The sequence below is a fragment of the Lithobates pipiens genome, unplaced genomic scaffold, assembly GCF_037356315.1.
Source record: "Lithobates pipiens isolate NorthernLeopardFrog02 unplaced genomic scaffold, aLitPip1_a1.2 Scaffold_18, whole genome shotgun sequence".
Taxonomy (NCBI): Eukaryota; Metazoa; Chordata; class Amphibia; order Anura; family Ranidae; genus Lithobates; species Lithobates pipiens.
Genome location: NW_027507758.1, coordinates 76,482,703 through 76,506,515, shown reverse-complemented (window position 1 = coordinate 76,506,515; position 23,813 = coordinate 76,482,703). Strand labels below are relative to the sequence as shown.

The window sequence follows — 23,813 nt, the reverse complement described above, 5'->3', positions numbered from 1 at the left end:
TTCTCTTATCTCTAGTGCCACAGGTTCTCTTTAAAGCCGAACTTTGCCCCAAAAACTATTGTTTAACATGTACAGCAAAACGAAATCCACACCAATGACGATGTCCCGTGTGTCCAGTCTGCAGCGTTATGTACAACTGACTCTTAATCCCCCAAATGCAGTGCAGTCAGCGCCCAACAATCTTTGCTAAAAGTTACAGATCTGGTTTGAGTTCTCAGATCCCAGTGGGTTGCTCACACTCCAGCTCCTCCATTCATTAAATGTCTTGGATTCTTTTCAATGAATGTAAGGTGCTCTGTGATTGCAGGAGGGGACATCATGACATTCACCTGCTCCTCCTTTAGGTCTTTGAAAATAATGCAAGACATTTACTGAATGGATGAGCTGGAGTGTGAGCGATCCACTGGGATTGGAGTAGTCCAGCTGGAACTCTCATTCATACATGTGACCGTTCCATGTTAGAACGATTTTCAGAGGCGCTTGACAGTCGCGTGGTAGCAGGGTGGTTGCGGCCCCATACATGAGTTGTGTTTGGTGGTTTAGCCTGCCCAATGCAACATGCTGCTTAATTTTGGAAAACAAAGCATCTTTACTATAGCATGTGTAATAGCCCTGAGTGGCTGCATTCCCTTCCTCAGGTGGGTGGTTGGGGGGCGGTAAACTGTGGCTGCTTTTACTGCCCCCTGGCTGTAAGAGTCCTAACTCTTTGAGTCGGATGTTCAGACTTGACTGCACTGTACCAGAGTGAGTGAAAGTTATTAATGGTGCAGCCATGACACATGGGGCACGCTTCATTCGGGTGCATTTAGTTTTAAAGTGCACATGTCAAAAATATATTTCGACTGGATTCTGATTGGTCAAGGAGTAAATTTGTCTTGGTATGATGAATTTAAAATGGAACTGTGGGTAAAATATAATAGGACATGCAGTATAGGATGCAGTCTGTAAGTAGCATTAAAGTGATACTAAAATCTTTTTTTTTTTTTCTAAAAAAATAAGAAAACATGTTATACTTACCTGCCCTGTTGCAGTGGATTTGCACCGAGCAGCCCGGCTCCTCCTCTTTTCGGGTCCCTCTTCTGTGCTCCTGGCCCCCCTCCCCCCAGTTGAGTGGCCCCACAGCAAGCAGCTTGCAATGGGGGCAATCAAGCTGAGCTGCAGCTCCATATGTCCATTCAGACATGGAGCTGCAGTTCAGCCCCACCTCCTCTCTCTCCCGATTGGCTAACTGACTTTGACAGCAGCAGGATCCAAAGGCGCTGCGGTTGTGTCTCGGCAAACCAGGAAGGAGGGTCCCAGACGGCTGAGACACTCATGGACAGAGACGAGGCTCAGGTAAGTATTGGGGGGCGTTGGGGTGGCTGCTGCATACAGAAAGCTTTTTATCTTAAAGGGGTTGTAAACCCACGTGTTTTTTCACCTTTATGCATCCTAGTGCGCCCACAAGGTATCCTCTCCCTCCCCCCCCACCTCCCGGGAGAGCGCTTCCCCCAGGGGGTTTACCGATGCAAGGAAGAGCCATGAGAGTGGCCGTGGGACCCCAGAAGATTATGATTGGGGCCACAATGTGCAAAACGTACTGCACAGTGTTTGTAAACCCTTTTTTTTTATTTTTTAAATAACAATCACTTTAATGAATAGAGTGCATTAAAATAAAAACCTTCTGACTTTACAACCACTTAAACACAGTAGTTTTTGTTTTTTCAGGTGAGTTCTGTAGCCCCGCAGGCAAGTCTGCAGGGTCGCTGATGAGGCGGTAAAGCCAGCCCTCCTGTACTGGGCCCCGACCGCATCTGTTCAAAAGGGGGGCCTGGAGCCTGCCGAGCAGAAGGGCCAGTAGTACTGCCTTATTGCTGACTCTTGTGCAGTAATGCAGGTTTCTAATTTTCTTTTTTTTTTCTTCCGGCTGCAATGCAGGGGGATTTGGTTCATCTATGCCCCCTTCCCACTACTGTTTGGGACTCCCTGTGTGCTGGCAGTGCTGCAGTTTTACCTCCTCTCCTCTCCAGCTGCTGGGGGCACAAAGATGGGTTATTTCAGGATGGTAAGCAGTGGGGCTCACCATCTCGAATGAAAACACCACCCTGAATGAACACAATGAGCGATCAGTACTGATCGCTCACTTTGTTGGTGCAGATATTGCCTTCATGCCCCTATTCACTCAAATGCATCTTGTTTGATGGGGGGTATAATTTTTGCCAATGCCAAGCATAACATCGCAGATATAATGTGATATATTCGGAGGAGGAGGGCCCTGTCAGGTAGGCTATACAGGCCCCATGATTTCTATCAGCAGCCCTGCAAGTCTGACAACACTGCTTGGGATTTCAGTGCAGTGTTGTCAGCTCAAACAGGAATTTAGGAGCGCATTGGATTTCTGGCAGATTAACAGGTATTTTTATGCATTAGCAGTGTTTTTAAATGGATATAACCAGGGGGAAATGTGTGTTCGATAAATGCACTACATATTATTTTTTTCTTATTTTATTTTGCCTTGACATACACATACATACACTATATGTTTTTATTTTTTTATTTTTTTTTAACATAGTTTTTATTGGTTTTAATATTGAGCAGTACAAAGTATGCATTCAAATTTTAAGAGTACAGGAAAAAACAAAAAACAAACATATATGTAATATCAAAGATGCATTTGGTCAAGTATCATATTTTTGACAATGCAGTAATCACATACTTCTGAATTTTCAGGCAAAACCAATAACACTACCATCTGCAAGAACATATTCGTAGATAAAATATTATGGAAGAATTATAACCCACTATATGCTTTTTTAGTGGTACTTGGATATTATATAACACATTACACATGGGCAGGATAATTAAACAGTAAGCTCCTCAGGGGAAAGGGGCCATTTATAAGCTAGGCTCCTCGGGGGAGGTGACTAATGTAAATGGTCTTATGTTCTCTGTAAAATACTGCAGAACTTATTGATGTTCTATAAATGGATAATAATAACGTAATTCTATGTTTTCCAGCCCATGACCTACCATTCTACTTGACTTGGCAGTCCTCTGGGGTTACTCATGCCTCCATCGCCCTTAGACGATAGGGTTATTGTGGCATTAACCAGACCCGTGAGACCGCAGGAACTTAACCTCTGCATAGACTCTTCCTTCCTTGATTGCGCCACGGTGAGTGGCAGCTGCAAGTCCCTACTCAGCGCAAGTGTTGTCTCCTTAAACGCAGCCAATCTGACGTATATGCCCTCTTCCAACGGGTCTGCACGCTCTTTGGGTTGCGGATGTAGCAGTGCAAGTTGTTGCAGTGTGGCATCGTATGACAAGGACACTCAGAGCCAGGCCGTCAGCAGCACCACTCTTACCAGCAGTGTCGCCGGACCCTCCACTGCTTCCTCGTCCAACCAAATGGTCAACAATAATGAGAACAGTACCAGTCTAAGCCCATCTGGTGGAGTTAGCAGTCCAGTGTCTAGTACTACCAAACAGTTTGCCAACATTAAGATCATCTATCCTAATGACTTGGCCAAGAAGATAGTAAAATGCAGCAAAACCCACCTGCCCAACCAGGGCCCCGTCATCATTGACTGCCGACCTTTCATGGAGTACAATAAAAGCCATATTCAGGGAGCCGTTCACATTAATTGCTCCGACAAGATCAGCAGGAGGAGGCTACAACAGGGCAAAATCACGGTATTGGATTTAATATCATGCAGGGAAGGCAAGGACTCATTCAAGAGGATATTTTCCAAAGAGATCATCGTTTACGATGACAATACCAATGAACCAAGTCGGGTTATACCCTCCCAGCCGCTCCATACTGTTTTGGAGTCACTGAAAAGGGAAGGCAAAGAACCTCTGGTGCTAAAAGGTAACATGATAGGAGTTTATGAGTTGCTTTATGTTGAAATCAACCATTTTTAAAGGAAATTTTGCTGAGGGGAACACGAAGGCCTTCATCATTGGCATGTTATTTTGCAAATGCTAACTGCTTGGTTGTCAGGATAATTCTCTTGTCGTATTACTTTGGGTCAGTTATCCAGAATTAATATGCAGATAAGGACTTGTAATTCTTCTCTGACTTTCCTGGCTGGACCTGGGTTAGTTACTCAAGCCACTCACGTTGGAAAGTCAGTAGAAGAGGCATACAAATAGCATTCAAAAGGAGGTGGCAGGAGTAGCAGCCCCCTTTGTTTCTCATAAAGGTATACTTTAGGTGGACCTTCCATGAAAATTCTGACATTGTCTACAGTACCATCCTGTCTGTGTACAGAAACCTTTTAAAATGTGTTATTAGTAACAAACCCCATAATATAAGGGTCTTAAAGCAGCGATCGCCAACCAGTGGTCCATAAGAAAATTTTGGTGGTCCCCAGGGGTTCTGCCGCAAATAATCATTGTGGTGGATGTTTACTGCCCAATGTTGTTTCCAGTGTTGTTCTCACTGTGCGCTGACAGTCAGTACAGTCATTGCGCATTGATAAATGATGCCTCCCCTGTAGTTCCAGCTCCTGTGAACTCAGAGGGAGGCGCCGGGAGTAGTGCAGAGAGCCGGAGGTGAAAAAGGAGGGGACTTCCAATGACAGTGTTGATCACAGCCTGGGGGAGGCAGCACAGAGCTTGATAAGGAGGTGAGATTGGAGCATTCTGTGTATAAGGCATGCACATTTCAGGTTAGTGGTCTGCGGGATTCAAAATTGTGAGTTTAGTGGTTTGTGAGGTCCAAAAGGTTGGTGACCACTGCTTCAAATATTTGGTTTAATTTTAATACTTTGTCCTCAGCTGGCCCCAATCTTCATTCTTAGCAACTTTGTAATAAGTTGTACTTGCCTGAAACTGTCTATAATGTCTTTACAATTTGTTAGGATTTACTAAGAACTGTGAGGACCTAACTAAACAATTTATTTAATTATAACATCTGTCATCATGTGGAACCCTAAAGTTCCTCCAGAGTTTGCTAGGGGTTGACTGATCTGTGGCAGAATGACCTCCCATCTGATGGTGATGGCATAGTTTCTCTTAAGAAAGATTTTCTTTAGGTCGACCTTCCATGCAAATGATGTTTGAATAGTTCACAGTCCAATGCCACTTGGCAAAGCCAGAGGACAAGGAAAATAACTATCTTCACAAGCCGACTTTTCGGGACGTCATAGGAATACTTTTTTACTCTGCCTCGAAAAAGGGATCCTGTGAGGTCCCAAAATGTCAGGACGCGATGCCCGCTGCTTTATGTGAATTAGGAACAAGACCTTGGTGTTCTGATGAAGATCCTTATTCTCCTGATTGCATGGAGGCACCATCCACCATTTCACTAACAGAAGCCTACACTTCCTATACATGTGGTTGTGGGTAGATGGTCTATCTCTGGTCTGTTCTTTTTTTTTTGGACATGGAATTGACTTGGTGTCATGAAATTACAGTCCCCTGTACAGAGCTCTAGGTGCGGTAGGGAAAGTAGCACAAGGAGCCAATCACTTGTATGGTAGTGAAAGGAGCATGTTTATAGGAGGAAAGAGCAGAGTGACTGAGAGATGAGCTCAGGGGTGGGGAGGGTGGATAAGTGTTACTTAAAGTGGACCTTCTCCCTCCAGGTCTAGTTTACACTCCCTAGATTCCCTCTGACTCCTGCAATGCAAATTGCCACTATTTTTATTTTATGGATTGTTTTACAGTTTTTTGTTTGCCACTCTTGCCTATGTGATAATGGCATGCTCCTGCTCCTCTTAGCCTCCTGGGTATTCCCATCACATATCCAAAAGGCTGCAGGAGCAGGGACATACAATGGTCAATGCACTGAGCTAGTGAGAGTCGTTGGGGGTCAGCTGTCTCAACCAGAAAGAGGGAGCCAGTTTCTGAAGATTAGGTAGACCAAGATGGTGGCATGGGACCTGGGCTGTGGCAGCTGACAAGTGGATCTTGGCAATAATGCTAGATCCACTGGGCAGTTAATTACCGGAACTGAGGATAACCCATAACGGGTAAAGGGGTAAAAGTTTGAGTGAAGTTCCTCTGCTTTAACTGCTGCAGAGAAAAAAAACAGGTCCTTTTACTCTATTAGACAGAGCTGTGTGGCTGAGCTGTGTAAATCTCAGGAGGGGTTGGACAGAAATACAAATCATATGGCCTGTAAACAACTCTCATATGGGTATTTCGTGTACTGTATGTATTTAGTGGTTTGCCTGAAGTTCAGCTTTAACCACTTACTGACCGTATCATTTAGATATAACTTACCTAGTACGTGATCATCCAACACTTCCAGGTCTGGGGCGCACATGCACGCTGCCGCCGGCTTGCTCCCACTGTGATCATACGAATCAGGAGCCCAATGTCCACCGGCACCCCCTGATTGTTCAGTAAACAAGGCAGTATGCTGTTCTGTCAGTAGGGAAGACATTGATTCTGTTTTTCTGGGACACGCAAAAAGTGGAGGCTCCTCCCCCACCGTACACAAGAACTGGCTAGGAACACATTTAACGCTTTGATTACCTCTGATGTTAACCCCTTCCCAGCCAGTGTTATTAGTACAGTGGCAGTGCATATATATATATATATATATATATATATATATATATATATATATATATATATATATATATATATATAATATACACATACATTTTTTTAGCACTGTATTGGTGTCACTGGTCCCGAAAAAGTGTCAGTTGGTGTCTCATTTGTCTACCGCAATATCGCAGTCCTGCTATAAGTCGATGACCACCACCATTACTAGTAATAAAATATATAAATAAATCAAAATATATATGTTTATCTCCCATAGTTTGTAGACACTATAAATTTTGTGCAAACCAATCAATATATATGCTTATTGGGATTTTTTTTTTAACCAAAAATATGTAGCAGAATACATATTGGCCTAAATTGATGAAGAAATTATATATTTTTTCTAATTTTTATATTGGATGTGTTTTATAGCAGAAAGTAAAAAATATTGTGTGTGTTTTTTATTTTTATTTTTTATAAATTGTGAGTCTTTTTTTTTTTTTTTTGTTTATAGTGCAAAAAAAGTAAAAACCGCAGAGGTGATCAAATGCCACCAAACAAAAGCTCTGTTTTATTTAAGTACAGCATCGCATGACCGGGCAATTGTCAGTTAAAGTAGCACAGTGCCTTATTGCAAAAATGGCCTGGTCATGAAGGAGGGTAGACCTTCCGGAGGGCAAGTGTTTAATGCTTTTATTATGTGCTGCAACCCCAGATTTCCTTTCTTGCTTTTTTAAATATTTTTTCCTCATTCTTTTCTGCCTGATCTTGTGTATTGTTTTTTTTTTTTTCTTCCTTTTATTTTATTGCTGGGCTAATTTGGGAAAGAGGAAGAGGCTGTTGTCACTGATATGTGGTTGTTGGGGAAACATTCATTTATTTGACCCTTGTGTAATTCTTCTTGTTTATATTAGCAAGCAATGTCTGTGCCAGAATCCTATTTTCTGTACAGGATGACTTCTGTCCAAATGTTTCACTTTATAAGTTCAGCAAAAACAGATCCACTTTAAATAAACTTCTTTACGTCATTCAGCTACAGGCCTTAAAAGTTCAAAAGTTCTGGTCACAGGCTAATAGGGGAGAGAATTTGCTTCTTTCACTTTCTTTTTTTCTTCTTTTTTTCCATCCATTTTTTTGCTTTGGATGGAATGTGGAAGTGTTAGGCCCCTTTCACACGGATGGATAGAATGGTGCTTTTAGCTGCGGATTTTCTAGTTTTCTACCGCAGCTAAAGGCACACAATGCTTCCCTATGGTCCCATTCACAGACAGCGTTTAGCCGCGATTTCGTTACATGTGGTTCGGTGCGAATAGAAAAAATAGAATTGAATGCGTCCAGGTGCGATGTAGCGCAGCTATATGCACATAACCGCAGGTAATCGCAGTCTTTTGTGTCAACTGCGGATAGCAGCGTGAGAAGGGATTCAAGGGACCAAAAAAATAAATTTAAAAAAAGGGTTGCTATGGGAACGACTATATTAGATGACTGCAGCTGAACGCAACTGCACAGAAACGCACGTAAAGGCATGTAATTGCACTGTACAAATGCAGCTGATCGCTGTGCCTGGAGTCTTGAATTTCACAGAAAAAAATAAACATGCTAAACTGCGGCAGAACAGCCGTCCGTGTGAAAGGGGCCTAAAAGCCCAACTCTGGGGCAACTAAAAAATGATCCCATGTAGTGGGGCTGAGCTACACTGCATGGTTTTGGTCTAGGACAGAGTTCTCCAAACTTTCTAAATAAAGGGTCAGTTTTCTGTCCCCCAGGCTTTGGAAGGGGGGGGGGGGGGTGGGAATGGTGTGGACTGTGGCCAGCGGGAGTAGAAAATGCCCTGGTGTCAATGAGACTAAACAATGCCCCATCATTTGTTTTATTGAGGAATAGACAGAGCCTCACTGTTGGGATGAGTGGGAGGAATATTGCCCCATTGATGATGTCAGTGGGAGGAATGGTTCCGATCGTTGGTGTCAGTTAGCAAGGGGCCACAGTTTGGAGACCACTGGTCTAGGCAAGTGGTCTTCAAACTGCAGCCAAGGGGGCTAGATTCGGCCCTTTGCTTGATTTTATCCGGCCCTTGAGCACTATGTCATCCACTGATACCAACAATGGGGTGTAATTCCCTTCCCACGAGACCAGCGAAGGGGCACAATTCCTCCCAATGACACCAATGATGGGCAAAATTACACCAATGATGGGCAAATTTACTTCAATGATGGGACAACCTTTCTCCCACTGATACAAATGATAGGGCACAACACCTCCAAATCACACCAACGAAGGGGCACAATTCCTCCCAATGACATCAACAATTGGGCCTAATGACACCAATGATGGGGCATGATTCCTCTCGATGACCGCAACAATTGGGGCCCAATGACACCAATGATGGGGCACAGTTCCTCCCACTGACACCAGTGGGGCAATGTTTGTTCCCATTGACGTCTGGACCTTTTCTACTCCCCATTGGCCACAGTCCGCCCCCCCCCCCCCCCAAAGTCTGAGGGACAGTAAAGTGGCCCCCTGTTTAGAAAGTTTGGAGACCTCTGGTCTAGGAGAACAAAAAAAAAAGATTTCCATACTAGATTCTCCGCTCCTCCCTACAGCTAGATCTGTCCTCACAGCTCCATCTGTGTAGGGTCCTGACATCATAAAAAACAATGCGGGTTCTATTGTCCAGCTATGGACCTGAACATGCCAAGGGAGAGTCTAGTGCCATAGCATGTGGGAGCGCCATTTACAGGGGAAAGGGAGACTCCGCAAAAAAAAAAAAACAGCTTCTCCTCTTCCCTAGAGAAAACGAGCCCAGCCCCACTACAAGGGATACATTTTTATTTTCCCAGAGTTGGGCTTTAAGCACATCTACCAGGTTTTTATTGCTGTCTGTGTCCCCATTGGAGAGATTTCCCCTCACGTCCTGTGTGATCACTGAAACAGACAGCAAGTTGATCTTTAATGCAGCTGTCCTTGAACCAGAACCAAGAACAACACTTTCTACATTCAAGGAGGGCACAGGAAGGGCATACAGCTGGCCATAGGAGTTAACCACTTAAGCTCTGGAAGATTTACCCCCCCCCCCCCCTTCATAACCATTCAATTTTTTGTAATATGGCACTGCGTTACTTTTTTTCTGACAACTGTGCGGTTGTGGGACGCTGTACCCAAATAAAATTTGTCAGTCTTTTCCCCACAAATAGAGCTTTCTTTTGGTGGTATTTGATCACCTCTGCGGGTTTTAGTTTTTGCGCCATAAACAAAAATAGACCGTCAATTTTGATTAAGAAAATATATTTTTTTTACTTTCTGCTATAAAACATATCCAATAAAAAAAATTTAAAAAATCTAATTTCTCCAAAAATTTAGGCCAATATGTATTCTGCTACATATGTTTGGTAATAAAAAAACTTATTTTTATTAACTTATAGCGGGACTGTCGGCCACTAACTGACACTTCGGACACTTTTTGGGAACCAGTGGCAAAAATACAATGATCAGTGGTAAAAAATGTCACTATACTAATGATACTGGCTGGGAAGGGGTTAGACAGGGGCGATCAAAAGGTTACCTGTGTGCCTAGACAGCGTGTTTGTGTGCTGTGGGGGTGCTTTTACTAAGGGGAGATGTGGATCCTAGTCCCGGCTTTGCAGGATAACAGGATCCATGCCTCCCCTACTGACAGATCGCAGTTCTGCCTCTGCTGAATGATCGGTGGGTGCCACTGGACATCAATTGCGCAGTACCTGCAGATCAGCTCCTGCTGTGTATAATCATAGTGGGAGCGGGTCGCCGGCGGCGTGCATGCACGGCCTAGAACTGGAAGTGCTGGATCATGCAGTAGGTACAAGATCCGGCACAGCAGTGCCACCTTGCCGCCGTATAAATAAGTTATATGGGTGGAAAGTGGTTAATGGCTGCGTGCCCCTGTATTTATGTAAATGCAGAGGCTTTGATGCACCAGCGATTACCCGCACATGTGCGTGATGTATTTTACTGAATGTGGAAGTGTCACATTCAGAAAAGTATGTCATATGTGCATAGAAGCATCAGATGTTTTTACGCTAGGCTTATTTTATGTCTAACCACGTCCATATGCCTGAGGCCTTAGTTGGATTTGTTTCTACTTCTTGTCTATTAATTTCCTCCAAATCTGGCCTCTTCCTATTCACTGCTCTTCACAGTGTTCCCATTTAATAATAAAGTCTTGTTTTTTATTTTTTATTTTTTTTATTTGTTTAAAAATAACAAACATGTTATATTTACCTGCTCTGTACAGTTGGTTTTGCACAGAGCAGCACAGATCCTCCTCTTCTCAGGTCCCTCTCCGGTGCTCCTGGCCCCTCCCTCCTGCCGAGCGCCCCCACAGTAAGCAGCTTGCAGAAAAAAATCTCCTGGAAGTTCAGCCCCCCCCCCCCCCTCCTTCCCCTGCTGCCAGGCCAATTGGCACAACGCGCTTCGAGCATGAGCAGTAGGGAACAGTGAAGCCAAAATATTAAAAGTCAGCAGCTACAGTATTTATAGCTGCTGACTTTTATTTTTTTTTTCACCCAGGCTGGACCTCCTCTTTAAGCAGCCCATATCAGAGCTGCTTTACGTCAAATTCTGCCTTAGGAGTCCTCCCTTATATCAGAGTCACCATCAATTTCCCCACTTACATTAGAGTTCCCATCAGAGTCCAGCTTGGGCATTCCCCCTTACATCAGCGGTCCCATCAGATTCCCCTGTACATCATGGTTCCCATTAGAGCCCCTTTTACATTAGATTTCATTACATGTCAGTGGTCTGCACTAACCTTCCTTACAGCATGACTGTAGTTGATGTAGCTGCGGGGGGGGGTCAGGTATTGACGGAGGAATTTCCGGAACCCTGCTGGGGTAAGCACGTCTGGGACTCTGACTTTCTCCAAACAACCAACAGACTGACCAAAGCACAGCGGGGGGAACCGGACTCTAGCTACAGTCCTGTAGCAGGTCAGATTTGGGCCATGGTTTGGAGGCCCCCGTTCCCTAGGATAACTCTGTTTTGTGATCTTTTCCTGTCCTCGCCAATACTTTAGTTGTATAGGTGCTTTGTATAGTGCTGTGTTGGCTGAGTGTGAAGAAAACCCTTTCTGTTTTTCTTTTAAAAGCTTATAAATGATGTTGCAATTGCTGGGAAAAGAAAAGTACATTGACTATACAGATATACTGTGCTTTTACATTTTGGGAGACGGTGAACATCACTTGAGTTGCAGGCCACACACTCTAAATATAACTCACCCGGCCTGATTTAGTTTCATCCAACAAGACGATCCAATTTAGTGACACCCGGATGAGCCTGTGATGGTGACCTGTCATACTCGGTGCCATCATATTTTGCAATGGAGCTTGCAAGGACTAAAGGAGAAAAACCGCACTGCCAGATCATAGTGAAAGCTCATTTTGTAGATGCCGCTGGTAAAGGCCAAGTCGGGGAGACTTATGTAAAAACTTCCATTTGGTCAATATAAGCATTCATTTAAAATTCTTAACTTGATTACAAACTGTGCTATGTGAGATAATCTCTAATCCTTTATACCCCAGGTGCAAAACTTGTGGCCCAAGGGCCCCATAAGACTTTATGGCATTTTTTGTGTGGCACTCGGGGCCCCTGCAGACACTAATCTTATTGCCCTATTATAGTAGTGTTTTCTAGCAGTCTCATGTAATGTATCTACTCAGGCATGTTCCCAGTCTTCAACAACTCCTTTAGCATATTCAGTCTCTGATGGTCTACTGCAGCATGCCTGCAGTCTTTGACCATCTTTTGTTCCCTGTCCGAAATCTCTGATCATCTTTTGTAATATGTCTGCACTCTCTGACCATCTCTTCTATCGTGTCTGCACTCTCTGACCATCTCTTGTATCGTGTCTGCACTCTCTGACCATCTCTTGTATCGTGTCTGCACTCTCTGACCATCTCTTGTATCGTGTCTGCACTCTCTGACCATCTCTTGTATCGTGTCTGCACTCTCTGACCATCTCTTGTATCGTGTCTGCACTCTCTGACCATCTCTTGTATCGTGTCTGCACTCTCTGACCATCTCTTGTATCGTGTCTGCACTCTCTGACCATCTCTTGTATCGTGTCTGCACTCTCTGACCATCTCTTGTATCGTGTCTGCACTCTCTGACCATTTCTTGTATTATGTCTGCAGGTTCTGGACATTTCCCGTACAGTTATTTTAAGCTGAGGTAAATGGGATTTGAATATTGCAGTCAGATGTCGAAAATAAAGATCCATGTGCTAGAGCTTTGTGAATTGAGCCTATTTTCAATATTATTAGCTTTGCATATTGGCAAAAAAATAAGTTACATACAGTATGATATGCTGTCTGACAGTAACAGAAGCACACTCAATTCTGAGGCTTGACATATTTGGTATCTATATACGCAATGTAATCTCATTGTTTATATTTTACTATAATTTAGGGATTGTATTCCGTTTGATTGCACTAACATTTAATTTGAGTGTATTTTCTACTGAAAGTATAGATTGGATAAACAGCTGTGCAAATATCCCACAACATAGAAAAAAAACACAACCACCATCATTTTACTTTTATGGATCTTCTGGATTGAGAAATAAATAAATATATATTGTTTATATCATAAATTGACAACCACTGGCCTATGTGATAAAAGGTTATGCACATTATTTTTTTATGCATTGTGGTGCATTAGCAAACAGGCTGACTATGGCAAGGTTTCACACCTGTGCGGCCGCATGGGCAGCGGTTTGCGTGGGCACGATAGCCCATTAATTTAAATGGAAAGAAGTCCCTGCACCCCCTTCCCATACTTTCATTCCTGCCTACCCTATGTAAAAAAGTTCTGTATACTTGCCTTTTTTAAGCCCATTCTGGTCTGGTTCATGATCCCGCATCTCTGGCTCCCTTGTACCTGTAAGCAGCCAGCTGCAAGGGAGAAGAGGGAATGCCGACAGCAGCGGGAGCCTATGCGTGACACACTGCTCAAGTGCTTCTTCACATACAGGAGCCGGAGCTGCGGGATCAAGTAACTTGGCTGGATTGGACTGAAAAATGGTAAGTATAAAGGATCTTTTTTACACAGGGTAGGCAGAATAGGTAGCAGGAGGGGGAAGGAGACATTTTTAAAGTGTTAATAAACCCAGGACCCTGCATTCACTATATCTGGTCTCCCACAGTACACAGAGGATGGAAATGCAATTATTTTAGTAAATATAAACTGCTAAATACCCTTTCTCATCAGCAGTATATAACAGTCTTATGACTTCTATCAGTGTCTGGTTTAAAGGTTGTAGGAGGAGTTTTCATTCTCCTCTGACTGTCCTATGAGGCTGCAGGACCCTTGACTCTCTGGAAAGTGCTGATTGGCCCTATGCGGATCACATGCACTCTCCCAAGAAAAAAAACTCTCTAGCAATACCCACCAAAACTGAGCATGTGCTGGCTCTGTACTAACAGCAGATGGAATGGGGACTGTGGAAGAGGGGGAGGATCGGAGAAGGCAGAATCAAACAGCCTTTTTACACAATACAGAGGATTAACCTCTTAGGTTCCACAGTGAGTGTAACACTTTACTGCATATACAGACTGATTTTATTGTTGTGGGTTTAGTAACACTTTAAGAATAATTTATGGTTAGGCAGGAATTCCACTTTAATGCAACACACATTGCCATAACACATCGCAATGGAACGCTGTAGTGTGAATGGGCTCCAAAAATGTCTCAGCTGGGTGCTCTTCCTTGTGTACAGAGGCTCTAACCCCCCTTAGCAGTCTGTAGTGGGAACATGACCCTCATTTCCTCTATTAGGTCTGCAGTTTCTGACATTTCTCCCTAGCATTTGAGATATTGAACATTATGGGGTTCATTTAGTAAAGGCAAATAGACTGTGCACTTTGCAAAGTTGCTCAAGAGCTTACTAAATGAGGTAAACCTTCACTTTGCAAAGAATACCCAATCAAGTGCAAGGGGGGGGGGGACACAGCATTTTTTGCTCGCACATGATTGGATGATGGAAGTCAGCAGCGTTTCTGCTCATTCACTAAGCTCTGGAGTGCACAGTTTATTTGCCTTTAGTAAATCAACCCCTATGTGTGGCTCTTTGGTAGTCAGGGGTCGCATTTGAGGCCCCCTCTAGCTCATAAGTTGACAACTACTGCTCTAACCCAATCCCAGCTCTATCAATACGAAACGAAAAAGTCTGGAATTGTGTTTTGTTGATTAGCAGTCAGTCTTTGCACCTATGGCCTTGGTAAGCTGCATTCCTACCAATCAGAAACCAGAAAGTGACAACGTCTAATGTCACTTGGGTGGTATAAGATCACCGGTGAATGTAGAGGACACATCATGAGGTTGATTTACTAAAGACAAATAGTCTGTGCACTTTTCAAAGCGCAGTTGCACTTTGCATGTGCAATAGCTCCAGAGCTGAGTAAGTGAGCAGATGCTCTGCTGACTACCATCAGCCAATCATGTGCAAGCATAAATGCTATTTTTTTTTATTTATCTTGCATGTGATATAGTATATTTTTGCAAAGTGAAGCTTTACCTCATTTACTAAGCACTGGAGCAACTGCACTTGCAGAGTGCACAATCTATTTACCTTTAGACCCCTTTCACACTGGGGTGTTTTTCAGGTGCTTTTCAGGCGCTTAAAGCGTTAAAAAAGCGCCTATAAAGCGCTTGAAAGAAGCCTCATCTGCAATCTCAATGTGAAAGCCCAAGTGCTTTAAAAGCCCTTTCACAATGTCAGCACCCGAAAAACGCAGCGGCAGCGCTTTAAACTAGCATCGCTTTACCAGCATTTTAAGCACTGCTAGTGGCCAAACAGAGGGTTAAAAGCACCCGCAAAGCTCTGCTGTCAAAAGCGCTTTTCAGGCATTTTGTAGGCGCTTCCCATTGATTTCAATGGGAAGGGGCGCTTTAGGAGCGGTGTATTCACCTCTCCAAAAGCACTGCAAAGAAGCTGCTTGCAGGACTTTTTTTGACGCCCTGCCAGCGCAGCGCCTCAGTGTGAAAGCACTTGGGCTTTTACATTGGGATTGCAGTTGCGGCTTCTTTCAGGCGCTTTACAGGTGCTTTTTTTTAACGCTAAAGTGCCTGAAAAACGCCCCAGTGTGAAAGGGGTCTTAGTAAATCGACCCGCAAGAGTCTGAAGCGACTCGGATAACCTCAATACACATACCTCCCACCATTCTGAGATGGGAATGAAGGACACCTACTAGCAAACGTATGTACGCATAGGGTACGCCCCCCTGCCACGCCCTCTTAAAGGAGACTTAACTGAAAAAAAGGTTAATTAACTTCTTGATGTCCGCGCTATAGCTGAATGACGGCCACAGCGCGGACCTGAATTTCCAGGAGGCCATCATATGACGGCCTCCCCTGTGCACGCTCCCTGAGACTCGGGTGATCACCGATCCGAATAAGGGGCTGCTCCTGGCCCCTTACCATGGGATCAGCTGTCAGCCAATGACAGCTGATCACATGATCAAAACAAAAGCTTGGTGATTGTTGTTTTTTTTTTTTCTCCTCACGCTGACAGCAGAGGAGAAAAAAAAGCCGATCACCGGCTCATCTGCAAGGGACATCAGAGGAAGAGGCCTCCTTTATGCCACCTGCCATTGCCACCTATTAATGCCCACAAGTGGCACCTATCAATGCCCACCAGTGGTGTCAATCAGTGCCACCTATCAGTGCCCATAACTGCTGCCCATCACTGCCACCTATTGGTGACCATCAGTGCTGCCTCATCAGCGTACATCAATGATGGACAAAAATTACCGGTTTTAACATTTTATAACAAAATAATAAAAAAAAATATTTGGTCTTTTTTACATTTTTTTTTCCTTTTTAACAAAAAATAAAAAACGCAGAGGTGATCAAATACCACCAAATGAAAGCTCTATTTGTGGGGAAAAAAATTATAAAAATGTCACTTGGGTACAGTGTTGTATGACCGCGCAATTGTCATTCAAAGTGCATCAGCGCTGAAAGCTGAAAATTGGTCTGGATAGGAGGGGGGTTTAAGGGCCCAGTAAGCAAGTGGTTAAAATCCTCAAAGGCTTTTTTTTTACCACTACTATTACATTATATTGGCTTTTAAAATTTATAAATGCAGCAATTTAGAATTTGGATGAAAGGTTTAGCACTGGGAAACACTTTTTGAAAGATAAAACGTGCGTTTTATATACATCTATATAGAACAGACCAAAATGAGGGACAAATGAGGAGGAAAGAGGGACAGAGGGACATTACTCCAAATCAGGGACAGTCCCTCCAAATCAGGGACAGTTGGGAGCTATGCAATAAATCATATTTTCTTGCAGACATTTTTATTGCTTCAAATATAACCATGACAGGTTCTCTTTAAGGGTCGCCCCAATTTTGTTTAGCTTTTCTACCCATCCAGAGATCAGCGAGGACCCCCCCCCCCCGGCCTTCCATTTTTAGCTGGGGTGAGTGTGTGCGAGGACAGAGCGCAGGGCGCGTATACCTCTCCAGCTGGAACCGCCAACCGTAAAAACATCAACAGACCCTCTCGGCTGGAAGCTGCGTCGAGTTTCCGTCTCGCCCTAAACTTGCCCCCCCCCCCCCACGCTTTAAGTGGAAAAACAAAACAAACGTATATATCTCCTGTAGGACTGGAGTCTAGCCCCCGTGTTTCCGCGAAATGGGCAGCCGCCTGGTATTTATTTTTGGGAGGTGTATTTTTACCCATCGCAGTTTCAGGCATTAATATATTGCCAGGACAACTGATCCCCCCCCCCCCCTTTGTTTTTGTGTTTATAAACACTGGTTGCTATACGGCCGAGTCCAAGTTTAAACCTCCCGTTCCCCCCTCCCCATCTGCTTTGCACGCTCCATGTTTGGTCCTGCTTCTTAGCAGAGCGCATGGTCTGCGTTTCATTACCAGGAGAAGAAATTGATCACGGAGTCCCTAAGCCACCGAGATGATATTACGCCCCCCCCCCCCGTTCAACGCGCTAATAGAGCGGGTTCCACCTAGAAATTTTTATTTTTTAGATGGACTAAAGGAGAATTCGGTGCTAATTGAAATACAGAGCAGTAAGCTGCAGAGCTTTAAATGCCACCGGTGAAAACTTTAAAGAGGAACTGCAGTCTGCTCACATCATTTGTAATAAAAACATTTTTGCCATTTTGAAGCTTCCCTCCAACCACTCTGCATATTATTTTATATATACTGCGATTCTGTACTTGCCAAATACAAATGCAAATCTCCCTCTACTAAGTCTGGCTGTGAATGTAAATATGAAAATGTAAATATTGCAGAATATACAGCCCCCATGCTACATTATTATTATTATTATTATTATTATTATTATTATTATTATTATTATTAACCACTTCAATACCAGGCACTTAAACACCTTCCTGCCCAGACCAATTTTGAGCTTTCAGTGCTGTCGCACTTTGAATGACAATTGCGCTGTCATGCTACACTGTACCCAAATGAAATTTTTATCCTTTTTTTTCCCACAAATAGAGCTTTCTTTTGGTGGTAGTTGATCATCTCTACGGTTTTTATTTTTTGCTAAACAAATAAAAAAAGTTGTTTTTTTTTTTGTTTCAGTTTCAAAACTTTGCAAATAAGTTTTCTCCTTCACTGATGGGGCTGCACTGATAAGGTGGCACCAATGAAGTGGCACTGATGAGGTGGCATTGATGAGCACTGATAGGTGGCACTGATGGGTGACACAGATGGACACTGATAGGTGGCACAAATTGGCACTGATAGCTGGCACGGATTGGCATGGATAGGTGGCATGAATGGGCATGGATAGGCGGCACAGATGGGCACGGATGGGCACTGATAGGCGGCATGGATGGGCACTGATAGGCGGCATTGTATTGTTTTGTACTGCTGGATGCCAATCAGTACCAAACAATAATGCATGCCAATCAGTGATGCCCATTGTGGGCACTGATTGGCATCCATTATGGGCACTGACTGGCATCCCTGGTGGTCTAGGGTGGCATACCTGGTGCTGGGCATCCCTGGTGGTCTGGTGGCATCCCTGGTGGTCCAGAGTGGGCATCCTCGCGGGGGCTGCACTGATAATCGATCAGCACAGACCCCCCCTGTCAGAGGAGCAGCCGATCGGCTCTCCTCTACTCACGTCTGACAGACGGCTCTTCCTATTTACACTGTGATCAGTCATGATTGGACACGGCTGATCACATGGTAAAGAGTCTCCATCGGAGACTCTTTACCGAGATCGTAGTCAGACTGACACGCCGCAACAACGATCGTCGCGGGGGCGCACAGCGGCTCAAAATCCTGAGGACGTCATATGATGCCCAGTCAGGATTTTGAAACCACTTTGCAGACGTCATTTGCCTATAGGGCGGGCGGCAAGTGGTTAATATTATTATTATTATTATTATTATTATACACAATTTATGTAGCGCCAACAGTTTACGCAGTGCTTTACAATGTATAGGGGGGGACAACACAATTACAGTACAGTTCAATGCAGAAGGTACAGGAGGGCCCTGCTCGTAGAGCTTACATTCTAAAGGGAGGGGGTGGTGGTACAAAAGGTAATAGCTGCGGGAAATGATTTGATGGGGGCGACTCAGGGACAGTTGTTAGGTGGGTGTGGGATAGGCTTCCCTGAATAAATGAGTTTTCAGGGATCTCCTAAAGGTGGACAGGTTAGGGGCTGATCGGATATACCAGGGCAGGGAATTCCAGAGGATGGGAGAGGCTCTGGAGAAGTCCTGAAGGTGAGCATGAGAGGAGGTAACAAGGGAGCTAGAGAGCAGGAGGTCCTGGGAGGAGTGGAGGGGGCGATTTGGGCGATATCTGCAGATGAGGTTGGTGATGTAGATGGGGGCCATGTTGTGGATGGCTACATAACTAAGCTCCATTTCAGGCTGAATAAACTAAAATATTAATGTATCTTAAATAGAAAACTATCTTTGGAAAGTTTTTTACTCCAAAAGCATTTTATTAAAATTTTAATTTGATAAAAATCAAACAAATCTATTTTAAATCAAAAAAATATTTTTTTGATTATTTAAAAAAAATACATTGATTTATATCCACCCTGGTTAAAGCTGAACTCCTTGAATAGCAAATATAATCTAAATATTCATGTGTTCTTTCTAATTCCCGTACACACAATCGGACATTTCGACAACAAAATCCATGGACGGATGTTGGCTCAAACTTGTCTTGCATACACACGGTCACACAAAGTTGGTCAGAAATTGCGAATGTCAAGAACGCGGTGACGTACAACGAGCCGAGAAAAAATAAAGTTTAATAGACAGCTCTTAAGCGGCCCTTGTGCTTGATTCAGAGCATGCGTGGAACTTTGTGCATCGGAATTGTGTACACACGATCGAAATTTCCGACAAAGGACTTTGTTGTTGGAAAATTTGAGAACCAGATCTCAAATTTTGTGCAATGGAAATTCCGATGGAAACTGTCCTATGGAGCCTACACACAGTTGGAATTTCCGACAACAAGCTCCGATCACACATTTGGTGTCGGAAAGTCCGACCGTGTGTACGCGGCATAAGAGTTCACGTGTTCTTTTTTGAATCTTGGTGTGCTTTGTGTAATTCTTCCAGATCTGTGCAGTAATCCAGGGTGAAGGTTTCCCTGTGTGTAGGAGCTTCCTGTAATAAAGACCGGTCACTGCTGCTCTCTCTCCTTGTGCAGGGTGACTGGTCTTGTCACCGCTTCCTTGTCACCATGCCAGGTCGGCTTGTGTGCTGGAGCATGGGCTGCCGTCCGAATGCTTACCCCCACCCCCCCATGTGCACGCCCCCTCCCCGGCATAGCGGGTGGCCGTTGAGAAGAGGTGAGGGAGGAGAGCGGATACACGTTCTCGCTCTCCTTTTCTTCTTGTTGCTGACCCAGAAGTGCCGTGTATGACGTCATTTCCGGGTCATTGTTGGCAGTTTCTCCGGCCATTAAGACTGGGAAAAATGTAATACAGTGCATTGCATTACTTTCAGTGGAGCAAAGGGGAGACATGCATAATGAGACCCTGGATGTTTCATTAAAGAGAACCTGTCCCCCAAAAAATCATCACATAGGGGACAGAACAGTGCCTGGAGCTGGGCTTTAACAGGTGAAAGTATAACTGAACCCTGAGCGCTAGATCACACCGTATCTGACTTTGTAATTGTGGGACTTGAAGTTGCACAATTTCAAAGCCGAATGTCAGTACGGCTTCGTATGCAACTTAGCTGACATCTGTGCGACTTCATGCACAAATGGCTATGCACGTCACACCTGAAATCTCCAAATGTAGTGCAGGAACTACTTTTTTAAATCCGTGCGGCATCAAAAAGTCGGTATTGCACCCATTTAAACAGTTCCATTGCTGACCATAAGGTGCGACTTGTCAAGCAAATGGGATCTGTCAAATCGGATGACCAGTCGCACCAGTGTGAATGGGGGCTGAAAATGACAAAATACAGCTGATCCAACTTCCCAGGATCAATGTCCTAAAATGATTATGTTGCTTTGCTGGGTCCTGTGGAGCCCCGCCATAGCCACCCTTTTGTGCAAGCTTCTTGGAGAGGTCTACAACCTGACATGCATACACTGCCAACAATCCCTGGTAGCCCAGAGGAGTAGCAACAATGATATCAATGACTGGGCACACATGATGATGAGACATGTAGTCTCAAAGTAGGGGATCAGATGACTTTCTGAGTGTGTGCTTCCTCATTGGATGTTCAGAGTAGTGGCACAGAGAAGTTGAAGGATATTGTTGGGAATAATGAACTGTCCAAAGATATGTTGATAGCCCCAGCTTTGTTGATCAGTGGTGGTCGATGGAAAGAAAAAGTGCCCTAGCTTTGGTGATTAGGAGAAGGTAATAATGCTCCATCGCAGGTAGTTTGTGGAAAGTACAAGTGCCCCAGCTTTGGTGGTTAGTGGGAGGAAGAATGCCTTGGTGATCAGTGGAAAGAAAAAAAGTCCTAGGTTTAATGATCAGAGGCAGGAACGTTGCCCCAGCTTCAGTGGTCAGAGGAAGGAAAAAGTGTTCCAGCTTCAGTGGTCAGTAGAAGAAAAAAGTGTCCCTGCTTCAGTGGCCAGAGGAAGGAAAAAATGTCCCTGCTTCAGTGGTCAGAGGAAGGAAAAAGTGTCCCTGGTTCAGTGGTCAGAGAAAGGAAAAAGTGTCTCTGGTTCAGTGGCCAGAGGAAGGAAAAAGTGTCTCTGGTTCAGTGGTCAGAGGAAGGAAAAAGTGTCCCTGCTTCAGTGGTCAGAGGAAGGAAAAAGTGTCCCTGGTTCAGTGGTCAGAGGAAGGAAAAAGTGTCCCTGCTTCAGTGGTCAGAGGAAGGAAAAAGTGTCCCTGCTTCAGTGGTCAGAGGAAGGAAAAAGTGTCCCTGGTTCAGTGGTCAATAGAAGGAAAAAGTGTCCCTGGTTCAGTGGTCAGAGGAAGGAAAAAGTGTCTCTGGTTCAGTGGCCAGAGGAAGGAAAAAGTGTCTCTGGTTCAGTGGTCAGAGGAAGGAAAAAGTGTCCCTGCTTCAGTGGTCAGATGAAGGAAAAAGTGTCCCTGCTTCAGTGGTCAGAGGAAGGAAAAAGTGTCTCTGCTTCAGTGGTCAGAGGAAGGAAAAAGTGTCTCTGCTTCAGTGGTCAGAGGAAGGAAAAAGTGTCTCTGGTTCAGTGGTCAGAGGAAGGAAAAAGTGTCCCTGCTTCAGTGGTCAGAGGAAGGAAAAAGTGTCCCTGCTTCAGTGGTCAGAGGAAGGAAAAAGTGTCCCTGCTTCAGTGGTCAGAGGAAGGAAAAAGTGTCCCTGCTTCAGTGGTTAGAGGAAGGAAAAAGTGTCCCTGCTTCAGTGGTCAGAGGAAGGAAAAAGTGTCCCTGCTTCAGTGGTCAGAGGAAGGAAAAAGTGTTTCTGGTTCAGTGGTCAGAGGAAGGAAAAAGTGTCCCTGCTTCAGTGGTCAGAGGAAGGAAAAAGTGTCCCAGCTTCCATGGTCAGTAGAAGGAAAAATGATTTGCCTTCTGTAGTCCAGTGGGAGGAAAACTTCCCCACATTGGTGGTCAGTGTGGAACCCTGCAAGTGCAAGAGCCTTTGAACAAATAAGTCCAGTGGCTGGCTGCCTGTTTTCTCTTATGGTGGACAGCCTGGCCCAGAAGGCCATCCATTCATTTGTATGGCAGGACACGTCCTGAACTCGGGGAACCATGGGTAACTTACTGGGCGAGTTGAGGGGCATGGAATAGGAAGATCAGGAGTAAAGCTTTACATTTTGAGTTGGTTGGATGTCTGGCCTTCATCAGCAGGAAGGAAGGCCTTGCTGGTCAAATGTTAGAAAACGATTTTAGTAAATATTGGCCCCCGGTGTATTCTTATTTATTTCACAGGTTTTATTTTAGCTTTTATTCCCCCTATCACTGATGTCAGTAGAATATCTATACAACACACACTATAGTATACAAGACACTGGACTGACCTAGTCACAGTGATGAGAGACAGCCGAGTGGAGGAATTTTCATGCTTTTCTGAGCTGAATGAATTATTGATTGCTCCCTGCCGCTGAAATCATAGAGAACGCCATATATGACTGTGCTGCGCAGCATGCCGCAAAAACAGTGACTGTACGCCTCATCTTCTCAGCAGCCTCGCGGCGACCCTTCTTGTCTTTTACTACGGGGCCCAGCTCACCTTGTCAGTTGTATTTTTTTATTTTTTGTTACCTAAAGTGAATCTTTGGCCCCCAAAAAACATAAACTTGTCATTTACTTAAAAGTACAGGGACCTTCTGAGGTCTGTTTGTGGGCTTTGATATCGTTTACAGCATCTGGTGACCCCCAAACTTGAGATGCCCATAGTGCAGCCATCTTCCATGCTTACTGGTTAGGCAGACTGGATATACAGCACAGTGTCCCTGGATGGGAACTTCAGAGTATTGAGAGTGTGCAATATAGTGTACACCACAACGTATAGATTTTAGTGTTATGCAGTATATCATGTACAGCACAGGGTATAGAATGCAGCATTGTGTAGTGTATATTCTGTATGGCACAGTGTTTATAGCGGAGCATTGTGCAGTATACAATGTACAGCCAGTGGCGTAACTAGAACCTTCAGGGCCCCGATGCAAGAAACCATGAAGGGCCCCCCTGAACCCCAGCCAGGGCCCTTCCCTCTGAGTCCAGCGGTAGAACTCCAGGGCGTGGTCACAGGTATGACCTTTGTGAGCCCTGTAGTTCCAACACTGGTATCAGTATTTTTTTTTTAATTTTTAGGTGCCCCATTGGGAGACTGTCCCTAGGCAGGATGAGGTCCCCGTCCCCACTAGAGAAGAGGTACCTTTCTCCAGGGAAGATGAAGTTACTGCC

The 23,813-nt window shown here is 44.4% G+C and overlaps 1 protein-coding gene across 2 annotated transcripts in view; it reads left to right on the top strand.

Annotated features, from left to right (window-relative positions):
* Positions 1-23,813, top strand: part of DUSP10 (dual specificity phosphatase 10) — a 104,484-nt gene that overhangs the window by 5,592 nt on the left and 75,079 nt on the right. For both annotated transcript variants that reach the window (XR_013276613.1, XM_077485796.1), the window contains exon 2: positions 2,998-3,850. Coding sequence is in view for 1 of the 2 variants with exons in the window: in XM_077485796.1 (XP_077341922.1) it covers positions 3,046-3,850 (805 nt within the window). In the remaining variant the exon portion in view is untranslated. The remainder of the gene's footprint in view (positions 1-2,997; positions 3,851-23,813) is intronic.